Source organism: Hyla sarda, chromosome 8, assembly GCF_029499605.1.
Source record: "Hyla sarda isolate aHylSar1 chromosome 8, aHylSar1.hap1, whole genome shotgun sequence".
NCBI classification, from domain to species: Eukaryota; Metazoa; Chordata; class Amphibia; order Anura; family Hylidae; genus Hyla; species Hyla sarda.
In genome coordinates, this window is record NC_079196.1 from 143,083,278 (window position 1) to 143,102,414 (window position 19,137).

Consider the following 19,137-nt stretch of genomic DNA (forward strand, 5'->3'; position numbering starts at 1 on the left):
CCTTGTCACATTCTCCCCCTTCATGTTACATTCCCCTCCCCCTGTCACATCCCCCCCTTGTCACATCCCCCCTTCATGTCACATCCCCCCTGTCACATTCCCCCCCTTGTCACATTCCCCCCTGTCACATTCCCCCCCTCTCACATTCCCCCCCTCTCACATTCCCCCCTTGTCACATTCCCCCCTTGTCACATTCCCCCCTTGTCACATTCCCCCCTTGTCACATTCCTCCCCTGTCACATTCCCCCCCTGTCACATTCCCCCCCCTGTCACATTCCCCCCTTGTCACATTCCCCCCTGTCACATTCCCCCCTTTGTCACATTCATCCCCCCCTGTCACATTCCCCCCCTGTCACATTCCCCCCCTTGTCACATTCCCCCCGTCACATTCCCCCCCTGTCACATTCCCCCCCTCTCACATTCCCCCCGTCTCACATTCCCCCCCTGTCACATTCCCCCCTTGTCACATTCCCCCCTTGTCACATTCCCTCCTTGTCACATTCCCCCCCTGTCACATTCCCCCCCTGTCACATTCCCCCCCTGTCACATTCCCCCCTTGTCACATTCCCCCCTTGTCACATCCCCCCCCTGTCACATTCCCCCCCTGTCACATTCCCCCCTTGTCACATTCCCCCCCTGTCACATTCCCCCCCTGTCACATTCCCCCCCTGTCACATTCCCCCCTTGTCACATTCCCCCCCTGTCACATTCCCCCCTTGTCACATTCCCCCCCTGTCACATTCCCCCCCTGTCACATTCCCCCCTTGTCACATTCCCCCCTTTGTCACATTCATCCCCCCTTCTCACCTTGTCCTGCAGCAAATACACTAGGTTTGCCGGCAGATTTCATACCTAGTGTATCTGCTGCAGAACAAGCCCTTTCCCCTTCAGCCAATCACAGGCTTTACACCACTGCGGCCTGTGATTGGCTGAAAAGTGAAAGGTCCTAGAAGATGAATAGTGAAGAGAGGACACCCCGGACCGCACGGAGGGGAACGACATCTGCAGGGACCGGGACTAGGTGAGCAAAAGTTTTTTTTATTTTACTACTTCTTCCTTTTACACTTAGCTCAGTGTTTTTCTACCAGGGGGCCTCCAGCTGTTGTGAAACTACTACTCCCAGCATGCCCGGACAGCCTTTGGCTGTTCGGGCATGCTGAGAGTTGTAGTTTTGCAACAGCTGGAGGCCCCCTGGTAGGGAAACACTGACTTTTAGTATTTTTCTTTACCTGCTCTGGCCGGCCCCCGCAACGGGAGCCGACCAGAGCAGATAATCGCATGTTTTCCCGGGGGGCCGCATCGCTATATCACATTGCTTTTGCGATATATCGTGCAGCCCGGCCGGGAACTCTGCAATTCTACCCCGAGCGTGACTCGGGGTTACCGATCCTGGCAGGGAAAATTAACCCCGAGTCACGCTCGGGAATACCGCTCAGGAGGTTAAAGTCGGATGTGTAAATAAGAAAAAAAGTTTTTTCACTAAAGTGCAGGTTTTTCCCCCCAAATTTACCATTTTTACAAAGGGTAATGGGAGAAAATGCCCCCCAAAATTTGTAACCCCATCTCTTCTGAGTATGGAAATACCTCATGTTAGGACGTAAATTGCTCTGCGGGTGAGCTACAATGCTCAGAAGAGAAGGAGTCACATTTGGCTTTTGGAAAGCAAATTTTGCTGAAATGGTTTTTGGGGGCATGTCGCATTTAGGAAGCCCCTATGGTGCCAGAACAGCAAAAAAAAAAAACACACATGGCATGCTATTTTGGAAACTACACACCTCAAGGAACGTAACAAGGGGTACAGTGAGCCTTAACACCTCACAGGTGTTTGACGACTTTTTGTTAAAGTGAGATGTGTAAATGAAAAAAAAAATAAGCTGGTTTTTCCCCAAATTTTACATTTTTGCAAGGGGTAATAGGAGAAAATGCCCCCCAAAATTTGTAACCTCATCTCTTCTGAATGCTCAGAAGAGGAGGAACGCCATTGAGCTTTTGGAAAGAGAATTTGTTTGGAATGGAAGTCAGGGGCCATGTGCGTTTACAAAGCCCCCCTTGGTGCCAGCACAGTGGACCCCCCCCACATGCTACCCCATTTTAGAAACTACACCCCTCACAGAATTTAATAAGGGGTGCAGTGAGCATTAACACCCCACTGGCATTTGACAGATCTTTGGAACAGTGGGCTATGCAAATGAAAAATAAAATTTTTAATTTTCACGGACCACTCTTCCAAAAATCTGTCAGACACCTCTGGGGCGTAAATGCTCACTGTACCCCTTAATACATTACGTGAAGGGTGTAGTTTTCAAAATGGGGTCACATGTGGGGGGTCCATTGTTCTGGCACTATGGGGCTTTGTAAACGCTTTTCAAAAGCAGAGCACTTAATATCCACATATAGGGTATAGTCTTACTCAGAAGAAATGGGGTTACAAATTTTGGAAGGCTTTTTTCCTATTTTCCGTTGGGAAAATGAAAAAGTTAGGATAACACCAGCATTTTAGTGAAAACATTTTTTTTTCATTTTCCTTGAAATACGACAGGGCTCCGAATTGAGAGAGCGCCATGTGCATTTGAGTACTAAAGTAGAGATTGCATAGGGGTGTACATAGGGGTATTCTACACCAGTGATTCCCAAACAGGGTTGCTAAACTCCCAGCATGCCTGGAGTCAGTGGCTGGAGGCTCCGTTTTGGAAACACTGCCGTCCAATACGTTTTTCATTTTTATTGGGTGAACAGTGTAAGGGGGTGTATATGTAGTGTTTTACCCTTTATTATGTGTTAGTGAAGTGTAGTGTTTTTAGGTTACATTCACACAGGCGGAGGTTTACAGTGAGCTTCCCGCTAGGAGTTTGCACTGCGGCGAAAAATTTGCCACAGCTCATACTTGAAGCAGGAAACTCACTGTAAACCTGCCTGTGTGAATGTACCCTGTACATTCACATGGGGGGGGGGGCAAACCTCCAGACAGTGCATGCTGGGAGTTGAACTTTTGCAACAGCTGGGGGCACACTGATTGGAAAACCTTCAGTTAGGTTCTGTTACCTAACTCAGTATTTTCCAACCAATGTGCCTCCAGCTGTTGCAAAAGTACAACTCCCAGCATGTACTGATCGCCGAAGGGCATGCTGGGAGATGTAGTTATGCAACAGCTGGAGGTACACAACTGCAACTCCCAGCATGCCAAGACAGCTGTTTGCGCATGCTGGGATTTGCAGTTTTGAAACATCTGGAGGGCTACAGTTTTAGAGACCACTGCACAGTGATCTCCAAACTGTAGCCCTCCAGCTGTTGCAAAACTGCAAATCCCAGCATGCCCAAACAGTAAACAGCTGTCTGGGCATGCTGAAAGTTGTAGTTTTGCAACATCTGGAGGGTTACAGTTTGGTGACCATTGTATAGTGGTCTCAAACTGTAGCCCTCCAGATGTTGCTAGGCAACTCACCGGCTTCCGTAGGATCCAGGGAGCTGCATCGCCGTCCTCTTCTTCCGCCGATCGCTGCCTGCTTCCGCCGATGGGTAAGTGTACTTTGGTGCCGGTCCTCTTCGGTTTCCCCATTCTGCCCAACCGAAAGTTATACCCCCCCAACCGCCCCTGATCTGCTATTGACGACCAATAGCAGGGATAGAAGGGTTGGCACTAGAGATCGACCGATATAGATTTTTTAGAGCCGATAGCCGATAACTTATGTTAGGATTCGGCAGGCTGGATGTGGATCCTCTGTGTCAGCGAGGGATTGACGTGGACAGTGTCGGTGGACCGGTTCTAGGTTGCTACTGGTATTCACCAGAGCCCGCCGCAAAGCGGGATGGTCTTGCTGCGGCGGTAGCAACCAGGTCGTATCCACCGGCAACGGCTCAACCTCGCTGACTGCTGAGAAGGCGTGGGACAGAAGGACTAGACAGAGGCAAGGTCAGACGTAGCAGAAGGTCAGGGCAGGCGGCAAGGTTCGTAGTCAATGGCGATAGCAAGAGGTCAGGAACACTGGTAAGGCAAACACTATAAACGCTTTCTCTGGCACAAGGCAACAAGATCCGGCCAGAAAGTGAAGGGGAAGTGAGGTTATATGAGCAGGGAGCAGGTGGAGGCTAATTAGACTGATTGGGCCAGGCACCAATCATTGGTGCACTGGCCCTTTAAATCTTAGAGAGCTGGCGCGCGCGCGCCCTAAGGAGTGGAGCCGCGCGCGCCAGGACGTGACAGCCGGGGACCGGGACAGGTGAGTGACTTGGGATGCGATTCGCGAGCGGGCGCGTCCCACTATGCGAATCGCATCCCCGCCGGCAGTGTCAGTGCAGCGCTCCCGGTCAGCGGGTCTGCAGAGAGAGGAACGCCGCGAGCGCTCCGGGGAGAAGCAGGGCCCCGGAGCGCTCGGCGTAACAACTTATACCGTTATTCCGTGCATTTTAATTCCCCCACCCCAAATATCCTTGGTAAAATGAGGGTGCATGTGTGTTTGTATACCCAGATAAACTATTTCTGGCCCCGCAGAAGCCACTGCAGATCAATCATTTAAAGCGGGCACTGTAAATTTATGAACTGCAGCAGCTTTTGCGGGGCCAGAGACTGCCGCCGCCACCCGCTTCTCCACCCCCTTCCTGTCCTGGGGTCCTGAGTCCAACCACCGCCGCTGCCCGCCGTGTGTCAAACCACCACCACCGCCGCTGTCCTGAGTCCAACCTCGCCGCTTTGCACAATAGAGATTGAGTTGCTGTGCGAGTGACATCCTCAACACGACATCACCATCAGTGGCCTGGTGCACAGTGACAGCTCAGGATGCCGCCGGAGCCAGAAGTAGTGCGGACCCCGGAAACAGGTAATTATAAAACAGAGGATGGGGGAGGCAATGGGGCAGTGGCAGCGGAGGTCTCTGGCCAGAGGGGAGGCAATCAGGCAGCGGCAGTGGTTGGACTCAGGACCCCAGGACAGGCAGGGGGAGAGAAGCGGGCGGTCTCTGGCGCCACAAAAGCCACTGCAGTTCATTGATTTAAAGCGCCCGCATTATCGGCAAGGTAATTGATGATACCGATAACTTAGAAAATCGCAAATATCGTCCGATAATATCGTCCAAACCGATAATCGGTCGATCCCTAGTTGGCATCCCTGCCACCTCACTCCTATCCCTTCAGGGGGATCGTGGGTGTTTTGGACAACCCCAATCCCCCTTATTTTCCGGGTCACAATAGGCCCGTATGACCCGGGATCAGCGCAAATTGCCAGTGTGAATTCACTGGCGATTTGCGGCGATAGCCGACATGGGGGGTCTGATGACTCCCCTGGGCATTTGCACAGGATGCCTGCTGTTCAATATGAGCAGTCACCGCGGTCCGGCGTGCCGCGGGGACCTAAATTCTCACGGGTGTACAGGTACCCCCTTGGTCCTTAAATACCAAGGCGTCAGTGTGTACCCATACGCCCGTGGTCCTTAACGGATTAAGGATGCAGGGTTTTTCCATTTTCATTTCTTCCTCATCACCTTCTAAAAATCATAACGCTTTCAATTTTGCACCTAAAATTCCATATTATAGCTTATTTTTTGTGCCACCAATTCTACTTTGTAATGACATCAGTCATTTTACCAAAAAATCTACGACAAAACGGAAAATAAATTTATTGTGTGACAAAATTGAAAAACAAAATTCCATTTTGTAAATTTTGGGGGCTTCCGTTTCTACGCAGTGCATTTTTCGGTAAAAATGACACCTTATCATCTATAGGTCCATACGGTTAAAATGATACCCTACTTATATAGGTTTGATTTAGTATTTCTTCTGAAAAAGATCATAACTACATGCAGGAAAATTTATACGCTTAAAATTGTCATCTTCTGACCCCTAAAGCTTACCGACGTACGGGCCAGTATGAGGGCTCATTTTTTGCGCCGTGATCTGAAGTTTTTATTGTTACCATTTTTGTATTGATCTGACTTTTTGATCACTTTTTATACATTTTTTCATTATATAAAAAGTGACCAAAAATACCCTATTTTGGACTTTGGAATTGTTTTGCGCGTATGCCATTGACCGTGCCGTTTAATTGACGATATATTTTTTATAGTTTGGATATTTCAGCACGTGGCGATACCAAATATGTTTATTTTTATTTACAGGTTTTTTTTTTTTAAATGGGAAAAGGGGGTGATTCTTACTTTTATTAGGGAAGGGGTTAAATGATCTTTATTAACTTTTTTTCACACTTTTTTTTTGCAGTGTTATAGCTCCCTCTAGTGGCTATAGCACTGCACATACCGATCTTATACACAAATCATCCCCATGCGTTAACATGGGGATGATCAGTGTTATTGGCGGTTGATTGCTCAACCCTGGATCTCATTCTTGGAGCAATCAATCGCCGATCGGACACGATGGAGGCAGGTAAGGCATTCTCTTTTTCACCGCGATGGTCCCGATCACCCCGACTGAGCTGCCCGGAGGCTTTCACTTTCATTTTAGACTCTGCGATCAACATTGAATGTCGCATCTAAAGGGTTAATAGCACATGGCACAACGATCGGTGTCGCACGCTATTAGCCCAGGGTCCCTGCTTAAATTAGACACCTGGACCGATCCGCTATGACGTGGGGTCACGGCGTGACCCCGCATTATACACCGGGCACAGGGTGTACAGGTATGCCCTGCATCCTTAAGAGGTTAAAAAAAATTATTTTACTGGAGTACCGCTTTAAAATGGGTACTCCGTTGCTAGACATCTTATACCCCATCCAAAGGATAGGGGATAAGATTTCTGATCATGGGGGTCCCGCTGCTGGGGGCACCCACGATCTCCTGTAGCACCCAGTGTTCTAAACAAACGCCGGGTTCCTGCGGCATTCGTTCTGACATCACGGCTACACCCCCTCCATTAATGTCTATGGGAGTGGGCTTGTTGGTCAACACGCCCCCCTCCCATAGAAATGAATGGAAGGGGCGTGGCTGTGACATCACGATCACCGCCTCTGAGCGTTCTGTCCAAAATGTTCAAGATGCTGGAGCACTGGAGTACCCCTTTAAGTACCAAGAATTAAGGGCGTACCTTTATGCCCCATGTCTTTAACAGGTTAATCTCAGGAGATCTGTAGAGTTTACTGGCCATGGGCCCGAAATGTCAATATTTTTTTTACAAAGGCACTTATTTTTACTTTGGCCTTGTGACATGATGCTCCATAATGCTGAATAAGGCATTGTTAATCACCAAATTGCTCCTGGATCATTGGGAGAAGTTGCACTTAGAGGATGTTTAGATGCTATTCTTTATACATGACAGCATTCTTAGGCAAAATTGTGACTGAGCCCGCTTCTTTGGATGAAAAGTAACCCCACAGAGGATGCTTTACTGTTGACATGACACAGGACTTATGGTAACGCTCATCTTTTCTTCTTCAGACAATCATTCTTCCGGATGCCCCAGTTAATTTGATAGGGTTCTTTACCAGAGAAAATAACTATACCCCAGTCATTTGCAGTCCAATCTATGTAATTCTTGCAGAATATCAGTCTGTCCTTGATGTTTTAATGGAGTGAAGTGGCTTTTCGATTCCCTTCTTGACACCAGGCCAGCCTCCAAAACCCTTCGCCTCACTGTGTGTACAGATGCACTGACATCTGCCTGCTACCATTCCTGAGCAAGTTCTGCACTTATGTACAGGGTCGTTTGAAGGAATTTGGGGGCCCCAAGCAAAATAGACATGGAGGCCCACCCCCTCCACCTCCCCCTGTCCTTCTTACTCCCTCCTCCCCCTGTCCTTCTTACTCCCCCTCCCCCTCCCTGTGTCCTTCTTATTCGCCTCCCCTGTGTCCTTCTTTCTTCCCCCTGTCCTTCTCACTCCCTCCTAGCCCTTCCTGTGTCCTTATTACTCCCCCCCCCCCCTCCTTATGTTTTTTTTTTTGTTTTGCTCCCCCCTCTGTTTTTTCCCCTTCCCTACCCTACCTATGTTCTAATTACCTCCTCCGGCTCCTTCCCTGGACCCTGTAGCGTGGCCGAGCTCCTCTACCTCTTTGCTGTCACTCAGTCCAGTCGCGTGGTACAGGAGATTTAGTTTCCTGTTCCCGGCCGGACTGAAAAGAAGTGAGCACTCAGTGTACACTTCCTGTCAGTCCGGCCGGGAACAGGAAACTGAATCTCCTGTTCCTGTACCGCGCGGTGGCCGGCTGGACTGGAGGAAGAGGAGCTCGGCCACGCTACAGGGAAGGGGAGGAACTCGGGAGGTGACTAGGAGTGCTGCAGCCGCTTGAGGCTCTATAGAGCGCTCAGGCAGCTGCAGCCTTACAGGAAGCACAACAAGCATCGGCTCTGCTTGGGGCCCCGGGCCAGCTCGGGGCCCCAAGCAATTGCTTAGTTTGCCTGTCCTTTAGCGACGGGCCTGCTTGTGGATAGCCCTTCCTGTTGCAAAATCTTTTTTAGGAAGTGTCCTGGCACTTGCTGGTATCTAAACATCCAATTTGGTGATGAACAAAAGAGTATGTGAGAATATTTTTAGGGGTATTCTGCCAGGTCACTTTTATCCTCCTTGTGCACAAAAAGTTGCACGTGTGACACTAATCACTTTTTTAATGTGACTTTTGTGAGTAAACATACATTTTTAGTTTTCACTTTGTAGTGGTCACGTATTTATGATGTGGCAATGTTGCACTTAGGCAAAAAAAAAAGTCGCTAACCCCTTTTAAAAAGTCACTCCAGTCTACTCCAGGTCTGACCTGGAGTACAAAACTTACTTACATGAGCAAATTAAAAAAAATTGCAAAAAAGTCTCAATTGAGACTTTGGTGTTTTTTCCTTATGTGCTCCAAATTTATCAAACCCCTTTGTTAGTATAATAAATATGTAGCACATAAGCAAAACTATAGAAAAAAAAAACTGCCTTCAGAACTCTCTTACCAAAGCAAACAATGATAAATGTCCATCATGAGGCCCTGGTACTTTGCACACTAGGATGTACATTTACATCCTGTACATGTAGGGAGCCCAAGAGCTGTGCTCTCTTTATTCATGCCTGGTACCTGCTGGGAATGCTGGACATTAGCCATCGCGCTACTGTTCACCATTAACCCTCAGCTTAGTGCAGGTGATCCTCCTTTCAGTTTTCCTTTAACTAATTATGTTAAATCAATAAAAGTATAGTCTTTTTTTTTTTTTCAACTTTTCTAGTTGAAAATTGTTTTCCTTATTCTGTTTTTCCACAGGTCCCCAAGTGAATGGTCATCAACCATTGCGGTCACTTCCTTCAGTCCGTCATGATGTCAGCAGATACCAGAGAATAGATGAAGCTTTACCACCTAGTGAGATGTTATTTAATTCTAATTTCACATTCTATTTATGTTTTATTAGTATTTGCACTAAAGTATTTATCACAATATGTATTATTTTATCTGTAATCGTACTTTTTCTGTTTACTAGCTTTTAAACACCTTTAAGAGGACTTGCTCTCCTCCAAAAAATAATTACTCAAAGTCATTGGTTTATCCTCATGTGGGATTGCTGGGAAATTGCCATTGCAGAAGTTATTAGAGGTGTGCTTAGCAATCATCCGTTATCCAGCTCAATGAACCCAGCCTTAAAACGTAATGCAACTGTTCACAATGTGCATCAGTTGTTTATAATCCGCCATACATTATTTCTGAATTCCAGACATATTGCTGCGTTTCCTTGTAGGTGATGGTCCGGGGTATCTAGCCATCCGGCATGCAGCTTGAGATGCTGGATGAATGGGAACTGTCCCATTCGAATGAATGGGGTCTGTTCTATCATCAGTTTCCCTCGAGTGCACACCGGAGTGACACACCGCTGGACAACTGATATATGTGTAGGGGGCTTTACAAGATTTAAGCTGATGCAATCTGGAATAATTTTAGAGTTACTTTATTAGAAGTATAATCTGATGTGTTTTAAAGCTAAACTAGCCTCGTCATCAGAAGATCTATATGTAAAATGACAGTCAGAAACTGCCGTCTGAAAAACAATTTGTAATTCAGACTCCCTTGGGCAACCTTATGGAGCAGATAGCGAGTGTTCATTTTCAATGTTTCTCTATGATTTCATGCATCAACTACTGAACACTCAACTTACAAAGCCGACAAATTTCAAACATGTTAAGGGGTTGTCAGGGTTAGATAAGGGGTTTGCTTTTTAACAAAGAGTATCGCTTCTGTGCATGTTCAGTCCCATTTACTTATGTATGAGTTTCAATACCAGACTCCCATGGATACAGAGCTGTAGCTGCCATGAGGCAACTGAGGCAGTCTCCTCAGGCACAGCTGCAGACTCTGTAAAGGGGGCGCAAACGTGGTCCCCCCCCCTTTTTTTTTTATCCCGCAGGCAGCCACAGCAGAGCCTCTGTAAAGGGGGCGCAGACGCGTTCCCCATTTTTGTTCTTTGTTACCTCCCAGGCAGCGTCTGGCCCGAAAGTACTGCAGTGTCTTTCTGGGAGTAGTGCGAGTCGTCACGTCAGTGATGACATGTGACATGGTGCCGGCAGAGAGGAGCGCGTGGGAAATGCGCACGCGCCCACAGTCAGTTTTACCTAATCTGTACCTGCACCGCCGTGGCGCCGCTTGACTGACTTCCTGCACTGCTGCAGAATATCGCAGCGCCAGGCCTCCTGCTAGTGCCACCATACAGGTAACCCCCCCACTGGCATGCCCTACCCCACACCTAACCTGCCTATCCCAACAAAACCTGATAGTGCCACCATAAAGTTAACCCCCCCCATTGGCCTATCCCCCCCCCACCTGCCTACCCCAATAAACCCCCAGGCCCCACATACCTAACCACCCCACCCACCTTCCTACCTAATTACTGCATCTTTAAAGAGGTACCTCTGGTTAGGAAAATGTATCCCTTATCCAGAGTTTAATTGGGGAAAAGGTTGAGGGTTGTGGGATACATGTCCAGACATGCTGGGTGTTGTAGTTTCTCAGCAGCTGGAGGCACCCTGTTTGGGAATCACTAGCCTAAAGTAGATGTGTCCAGGTCTTTTTTCAGCCATTATGCCCTGGCTGATGAGATATAAAAAAAAACTAGACTTACCTGGCATCGCTCTTTTGGTGTCCCGGGATCGCCACTCCAGTCCTCCGCTGCTGTCTTCCTCCTGGTTGCCCATGATCAATGCATCAGCTAATCGCTGGCCTAGGGTGGCGATAGGCTGAGCATCAGTGGGATGCATTGAACCCTGGCACTGGTCCTCTCCCTGGTGCTGAGGCTCAATGCATCACATTGTCGCTCAACTTATCACCGGACTTGGTGGGACATCGCTGTGGCCAGTGATTAGCTGTGACATGTTGACCAGGGGCAACAGGGGAGGAGACAGCAGCGGAGGACTGGAGCATTGATGCCAGGGCACCAAGGAACCTATGACAGGTGAGTGCCGTTTTTTTTTTTTTTTTAGATGCTGGCAGCCCAGGCAAAATGGAAGAAAAGTATTTTGCGCCACCAATTGTACTTTGTAATAAAATCACTCATTATACCACAAAATCTACAGTTACACAAAAAAAAAAAAAAAAATATTTGAAGGGCCAAATAAAAAAAATAAAGCCATTTTGTAAGTTTTGGGGCTTCCCTATCTACGCAGTCCACTTTGGTAAAAAAAAAATATATATATAACTCCTTATCTTTATTCTACAGATCCATATGATTACAACAATACCCAATTTATATAGGTTTTGTTCTATTTTCCTGCTTTTTAAAAATTACATTTTTTGTATGAAAATCAGTGTGCCTAAAATTGTCCTCTTCTGACCGCTACAACTATTTTATCTTTCCATATACAGGGATATATGAGGACTTACTTTTTGTGCCATGATCTGTAGTTTTCAGATTTACCATTTTTGTCTTTCTTGGATTTTTTTAACATGTTTTATTAACCAAAAATCATCAATTCTGGACTATGGCATTTTTTAAATTTAATTAAAGATATATTTTAATAGTTTGAACACTTACGCATGCGGGAACACCACATATGAAATGATCAGACACCGCAATTTTGCTACGGTGGACCTAATCAGCTTAAAGTGTATTTTAGATAAATGTCCATTCGACAGGTATATAAATAAATAAACCTGTGCTCCCACTGTGCCCTGTTCCGGTCCCTGGGTGCAGTCCTCTTCCTGAGCTGCAGTGGGACGCTTTGGCCCGAAATGACATCATGCTGCTGCTAAGTCGGCCGAGGCGGGACATCATTACGGTCACTGATTGGCTCAGCAACAGTATGACACACTGGGCCAACAATGTCACTCCGGGCCGAAAACATGCTGCAGCTCAGGAAGAGGATTGCACCTGGGGACCGGAGCAAGATACAGCGGGAGCACTGGAGGTGAGTACAGTTTTTTTCTATTTTTTATATATATAATATAGAATGGGCATTCTTCAAATTCTTTTAACTCCCTGTTACATCCTCATCCTGTATTATACTCCGAGAGCTGTACTCACTGTTCAGCTGGTGGAGTCACTGTGTACATACAATATGTGTCCTTGGGGGGGGCGTGGCCTGGATGTCGGAGTGAGCAGACACGTGCTCTGGGAGCTCCTGCTGTTAATTCTCCTGATGATTCACCCTTATTTGGCTGGTGTACCTCCCCGGGGGCAGGCTGTGGTTCCGACTCTGGTACTTCTCTGTGGTGTGGGCGGTCTCCGGTGATTGCAGCCTGCGGTGGAGGGGAGGTCCGGAGCTGGAGTGGGTTGTTGCCGGGGGTCCCTCTGTACCCAGGCTGTGTGGCGGTGGCTGTGGAAGAACCGCTTCTGGATTCCTTTAGCCTCTGGACCCTCGGGCATCCTGAAGTACCAGCGCCAACTTAGGCCTTAATGGGCAGGGCCATGTGGTGCTGATGTCATCCTGGGGACTGAGCTGGAGCCTTCTGCATCTCCCTGATCCTCGCTGCTGGCTTCTGGTGCACTGTAGGGGTTACTGAGTGGATACCTCTGTGCCCTGGGGGAGCCCCTGCTGAAACCTGTAGTACACTCTTTGTTTTCTGTGGGCTGCCTATACACTGAGGTACCTCTGCCTTCATAATATCACTAGTGACTTTCTACCTGCTCTCGGTTGGGACCTGCCCTGCTGGGACCTGTGGTGCTCTTCCTGTCCTCTGTGGACTGCCTGGCCCTCTTGGATGACTCCTACTGCCTGCCATATATAACTTGTGCTTCTCTGCCTGCTCTCTGGGTGGCCCAAACTTGCTGTGACTTGCGGTGCCTCCGCTGCCTGCTGTGGACTGCTTCATCCCCTGGGTTGCCTTCCCCGGCCTGCTCTATATACCTGGTGAGTTTCTACCTGCTCTCTGTGTTGCCCTACTCTGCTGGGTCTTGTGGTGCCTCAGGACTGTGCCTCTTCTGATGATAAGTCCTCCCGTTCCTGTGGCCCTTCTCAGCGGGATCCTGGTTCTCAGACCCCACTTGCTACCAAGGCTTCTGCGCAAGCGGCGAGGGCGCTGAGCCAGTTCTCAGGACCATCCTAGGGGCAATTCCCCTGAGCCGCTTCTGTCATTGTTTGAGGTGTCTCCGACTCGCCAGCAGCAACAATCCCCCGAAAGGCCTGTCTATGATGCTACAGCTATGGACCACCGGTTCTCAGAGCTATTGGCTGCCTTTACCTCCTGTCAATTCATCGTGGTGACTAAAGTAGATGAACTGCCTCAGGAGTTTGATATTCTGTGACATGAGACCCAAAAGTTACGTGAGTACACAGAAGACGTGGAACGCAGAGTCTCTACCTGGAGGATACTGTCCATCCCTTGCCGGAGCAGGTTGATTCTTTACAATGCCAGGTTACGGCAGTTTTAAGCCGTATGGATGATATGGAGAACCGCTTTAGATGCAATAATAATTGCCTTTTGAATCTTCCTGAAAAGGTGGAAGGGAATGATCCTGTGTTATTCCTTGAAACATGGCTGAAGGAGATTCTTCCAGTGGACTCCTTATTCTAAATTGAACGGGTTCATAGACTCCCAGCTAGGCCTCCTCCCCCCGGGGTCCTCCTCGTCCCTTCCTAGCAAAACTTTTCCACTTCAAGGACAGGGATGCTGTTCTCGTGCTGTAAGGATCAAGGGGGAGGTCATGTGTGATGGGAGCAGAGTGTCTTTTTACCCTGACTTTTCCGTGGAGCTCTGTAAGCAGCGGGTGCAGTTCACAGAGGTCCAAGCAAAGCTGCATGTCAAGGGCTGCCGCTACTCGATGCTGTATCCTGCCCGTCTACGATTGGTGGATGGGGCTTCTACTAAGTTCTTCATCTCTCTGACTGAGGCCCTTCATTGGGTTGATGCAGCCCCTCCTGTCAGACCCCCGGATTGAACTGTACTGGACTGTCCTGTTCATGGCTGCTCTCCAATAAAAACACCATTTTGTAACTTTTGGGGGCTTCCGTTTCTACACAGTCCATTTTTCGGTAAAAATGACGTCTTCTCTTTATTCTGTAGGTCCATACGATTAAAATCTTGAGAAAGAGAGGAGAAAAAGGGAACAAAAGACCAGCGCACCCTGTGCCTTTACCTCGTGGGGACAAGAGTCAGGTGAAAATGGGGGTGGAAAGTTGCTCACCTTGCTGTGTCGCGCTGCGAGCGCGACACCGTAGTGGGCTTGGTATGGTAATGATGTGATCCGCGGCAGCCTGTATCCTTCCGTTTCTCGAGATAGTCGAGGCGGTTCGGTCAAGATGCGTGTTCTGTGCCCATGGCAGAGGTCACAGAATCGAAAATCATATACTCCTCTGGCGCTCGCGGGATCCGTGTAGGTGGTCAATTAGGTGAGAGACTACAGGTGTGGTAAAGAAGTTCAGTCTTTATTGCTTCATAAAGGACAGACAACGCGTTTCGAGGGATCGCCCCTCTTCCTCAGGTCATGGGTACAGAGACAAGTAACATAATGCTTTTTATATGCACAAAAAGACCGCGAAAAGGCCCAGAATGTGGGCTGGTCGGGTGATGTCACTGACAGGTGTACGTGTCAGGGAGGAGCAATGGAAAGGTGAATAAAGATAAAAGAACTTTGCAGTGTTATAAATACTGTTTACAAATGCTCATAATGTCATTGATCTTTAAGTCTATAGCAGGGGGGAACAGGTGATTATGAGTTTTGCCGTGGTTGAGAGTCACTGGGTCCGGTGCTGGCGATTCGTGCCGTCCGGACGTGGATGCGTGCTGGTACTGTACTTCACATTCCTAACAACCTGTCTGGAAACAGTCCTCAAGAACAACTTCTTCCAATACGATGGACAAACATTCCACCAAATACGTGGCACCGCCATGGGCACAAGAGTAGCCCCTGCCTTCGCCAATTTATTCATGGGGCGTTTCGAGGATACTTTCATCACCAGCAACCCCCTGTTCACCAAACACTCCAGACTATATAAAAGGTACATAGACGACCTTTTTATCCTATGGCAAGGTCCGATGGAAGAAATAAACCAATTGGTGACCGAGATCAACAACAACGACTGGGGGATCACCCTCACCCCAAATTTTTGGACCTGGAAATTACCCACAAAGAAGGAGCCATCATAACATCCACGTTTTTCAAAACAGTAGACTCAAATAGTTATATTTCCTTCCACAGTGGCCATTTCAAAAAATGGAAGGAGAATACACCCTTCGGACAATACAAAAGGGTCAGAAAAAATTGCACCGAGGATACGACCTTTGCAACGCAGGCCAAAACCCTGGAAAAACGCTTTCTAGCTAAAGGGTACCCAAAAACACTTATCCAAAATGCCTATTCCAGGACCAAGACACTAAGCCAAGAGGAATGCATGGACAAAAAAACAAACTCACCGAAACAACAAAAAGAAATGAGCGACACAAAGAAGAACCTCTACTGTTGTAATTTCATCACAACATACTCAGCCGGCCAACAGTCTGTAAAGAACATCCTACAGAAACATTGGCACATTCTACAGTCCGATCCCTATCTGAAAGAAATCATCCCAACCAAACCCAGGATCACATTCCGTCGAGCTCCCACCCTGAAAGGAATGATCGCCCCAAGTAAACTAAAAAGACATTCCCTCAAACAAGAACAAGAATACCAAAAAAAGAAAGGTTCTTTCAGGTGCAACAAACCAAGGTGTTTATGTTGCCAAACCATTTGCCATGATAAAGCTCACTTCTCCAGTACCAACACTGGACAATCTTTTTCCATAAAAAAGCATCTTACATGCCAATCCAACTACATTGTGTACCTAATCCAATGTGAATGTAGGAAGCAATACGTGGGCAGGACCACACAACCCCTACATATTAGACTGAACCAACATCGGGCCAACATAAGGAAAGGCTACCAACTACACGGATTATCGCGCCACTGCAGCCGACAGCACCCTGGAAGTACCAACCCCATTACAATTACACCTATTGACCAAGTGCCGGGACATCTCACCAATAGATTCGAAGCACTAGTCAGAAAAGAGATGTTTTGGATCTACAGCCTGAACTCCTTACAGCCTCAGGGCTTGAATGAAATAACAGAACTAATACATTAATCCCCCCAGCATATCTTTCCTCCCCGTCTCGGACACCATATACGGATTCGCACCAAACCCAAATTTACAAGGTCCACGCTCACCAAACTACCACACCTTGGCCTTGAATGCGCCGAACCCTATTACCGACTCAGACATACAAACCTTCCCACCGCCAACACGAATCCAAACCTGAGACGTCTGCACCACAAACACTCAATGTGTATTCCCAATGTACATCCAATTTACATATGACACCAATATGTCCCCTCTACTATCTTATAAATATACACCCCCCCACCGCCGTGCCCATATGCCTCTGTAAGCACGTGGGACCCTGACACTCACACCATCATTGATAATGACAATGGCTCTACGCCTTCAGCACCCAAAACGGCAATCTGATACATTATCGTACATGTGTCTTGCTTCACATCCCGAAAAAACAGCAGGTGTAATATGGCCAACATCTTAAATCACTGCCAGTCAGAGTCCTCCCTCACCTGTGAACTGCTCCGCTGACACACGGCCGTCTGCACATGCGCGGCGGTGGTCCGCAGACAGGGGGACTGCAGCGCCTACAAGGCACCTCCACAGCCCCTCCCATGCCGGACCGAGAACCTGCCAACTGCAGCGGAATACGGCGACAGCCACCAGAGACCTCAACGATATTCGGAATACAGTACCAGCACGCATCCACGTCCGGACGGCACGAAGCGCCAGCACCGGACCCAGTGACTCTCAACCACGGCAAAACTCATAATCACCTGTTCCCCCCTGCTATAGACTTAAAGATCAATGACATTATGAGCATTTGTAAACAGTATTTATAACACTGCAAAGTTCTTTTATCTTTTTTCACCTTTCCCATTGCTCCTCCCTGACACGTACACCTGTCAGTGACGTCACCCGACCAGCCCACATTCTGGGCCTTTTCGCGGTCTTTTTGTGCATATAAAAAGCATTATGTTACTTATCTCTGTACCCATGACCTGAGGAAGAGGGGCGATCCCTCGAAACGCGTTGTCTGTCCTTTATGAAGCAATAAAGACTGAACTTCTTTACCACACCTGTTACGCCGAGCGCTCCGGGTCCCCGCTCCTCCCCGGAGCGCTCGCTACACTCTCGCTACTGCAGCGCTCCGGTCAGATCCTCTGACCCGGTGCGCTGCGATACCGCCTCCAGCCGGGATGCGATTCGCGATGCGGGTGGCGCCCGCTCGCGATGCGCACCCCGGCTCCCGTACCTGACTCGCTCTCCGTCGGTCCTGTCCCGGCGCGCGCGGCCCCGCTCCCTAGGGCGCGCGCGCGCCGGGTCTCTGCGATTTAAAGGGCCACTGCGCCGCTGATTGCCGCAGTGGTTCTAATTAGTGTGTTCACCTGTGCACTCCCTATTTATACCTCACTTCCCCTGCACTCCCTCGCCGGATCTTGTTGCCATTGTGCCAGTGAAAGCGTTTCCTTGTGTGTTCCTAGCCTGTGTTCCAGACCTCCTGCCGTTGCCCCTGACTACGATCCTTGCTGCCTGCCCCGACCTTCTGCTACGTCCGACCTTGCTTCTGTCTACTCCCTTGTACCGCGCCTATCTTCAGCAGTCAGAGAGGTTGAGCCGTTGCTAGTGGATACGACCTGGTCACTACCGCCGCAGCAAGACCATCCCGCTTTGCGGCGGGCTCTGGTGAAAACCAGTAGTGACTTAGAACCGGTCCACTAGCACGGTCCACGCCAATCCCTCTCTGGCACAGAGGATCCACCTCCTGCCAGCCGGCATCGTGACAGTAGATCCGGCCATGGATCCCGCTGAAGTTCCTCTGCCAGTTGTCGCCGACCTCACCACGGTGGTCGCCCAGCAGTCACAACAGATAGCGCAACAAGGCCACCAGCTGTCTCAACTGACCGTGATGCTACAGCAGCTACTACCACAGCTTCAGCAATCATCTCCTCCGCCAGCTCCTGCACCTCCTCCGCAGCGAGTGGCCGCTCCAGGCCTACGACTATCCTTGCCGGATAAATTTGATGGGGACTCTAAATTTTGCCGTGGCTTTCTTTCCCAATGTTCCCTGCACTTGGAGATGATGTCGGACCAGTTTCCTACTGAAAGGTCTAAGGTGGCTTTCGTGGTCAGCCTTCTGTCTGGAAAAGCTCTGTCATGGGCCACACCGCTCTGGGACCGCAATGACCCCGTCACTGCCTCTGTACACTCCTTCTTCTCAGAAATTCGAAGTGTCTTTGAGGAACCTGCCCGAGCCTCTTCTGCTGAGACTGCCCTGTTGAACCTGGTCCAGGGTAATTCTTCCGTTGGCGAGTACGCCGTACAATTCCGTACTCTTGCTTCAGAACTATCCTGGAATAATGAGGCCCTCTGCGCGACCTTTAAAAAAGGCCTATCCAGCAACATTAAAGATGTTCTGGCCGCACGAGAAATCCCTGCTAACCTACATGAACTCATTCATCTAGCCACTCGCATTGACATGCGTTTTTCCGAAAGGCGTCAGGAGCTCCGCCAGGATATGGACTTTGTTCGCACGAGGCGTTTTCTCTCCCCGGCTCCTCTCTCCTCTGGTCCCCTGCAATCCGTTCCTGTGCTTCCCGCCGTGGAGGCTATGCAGGTCGACCGGTCTCGCCTGACACCTCAAGAGAGGACACGACGCCGCATGGAGAATCTCTGCCTGTACTGTGCCGGTACCGAACACTTCCTGAAGGAT

At 48.9% G+C, this 19,137-nt stretch overlaps 1 protein-coding gene across 4 annotated transcripts in view; it reads left to right on the forward strand.

Annotated features, from left to right (window-relative positions):
- The window catches only part of HECW2 (HECT, C2 and WW domain containing E3 ubiquitin protein ligase 2), a 660,271-nt gene that overhangs the window by 347,162 nt on the left and 293,972 nt on the right, over positions 1–19,137 (forward strand). For all 4 annotated transcript variants that reach the window (XM_056536055.1, XM_056536058.1, XM_056536057.1 and 1 more), the window contains one exon: positions 9,178–9,273. In XM_056536055.1, coding sequence (XP_056392030.1) covers positions 9,178–9,273 — 96 coding nt within the window. The remainder of the gene's footprint in view (positions 1–9,177; positions 9,274–19,137) is intronic.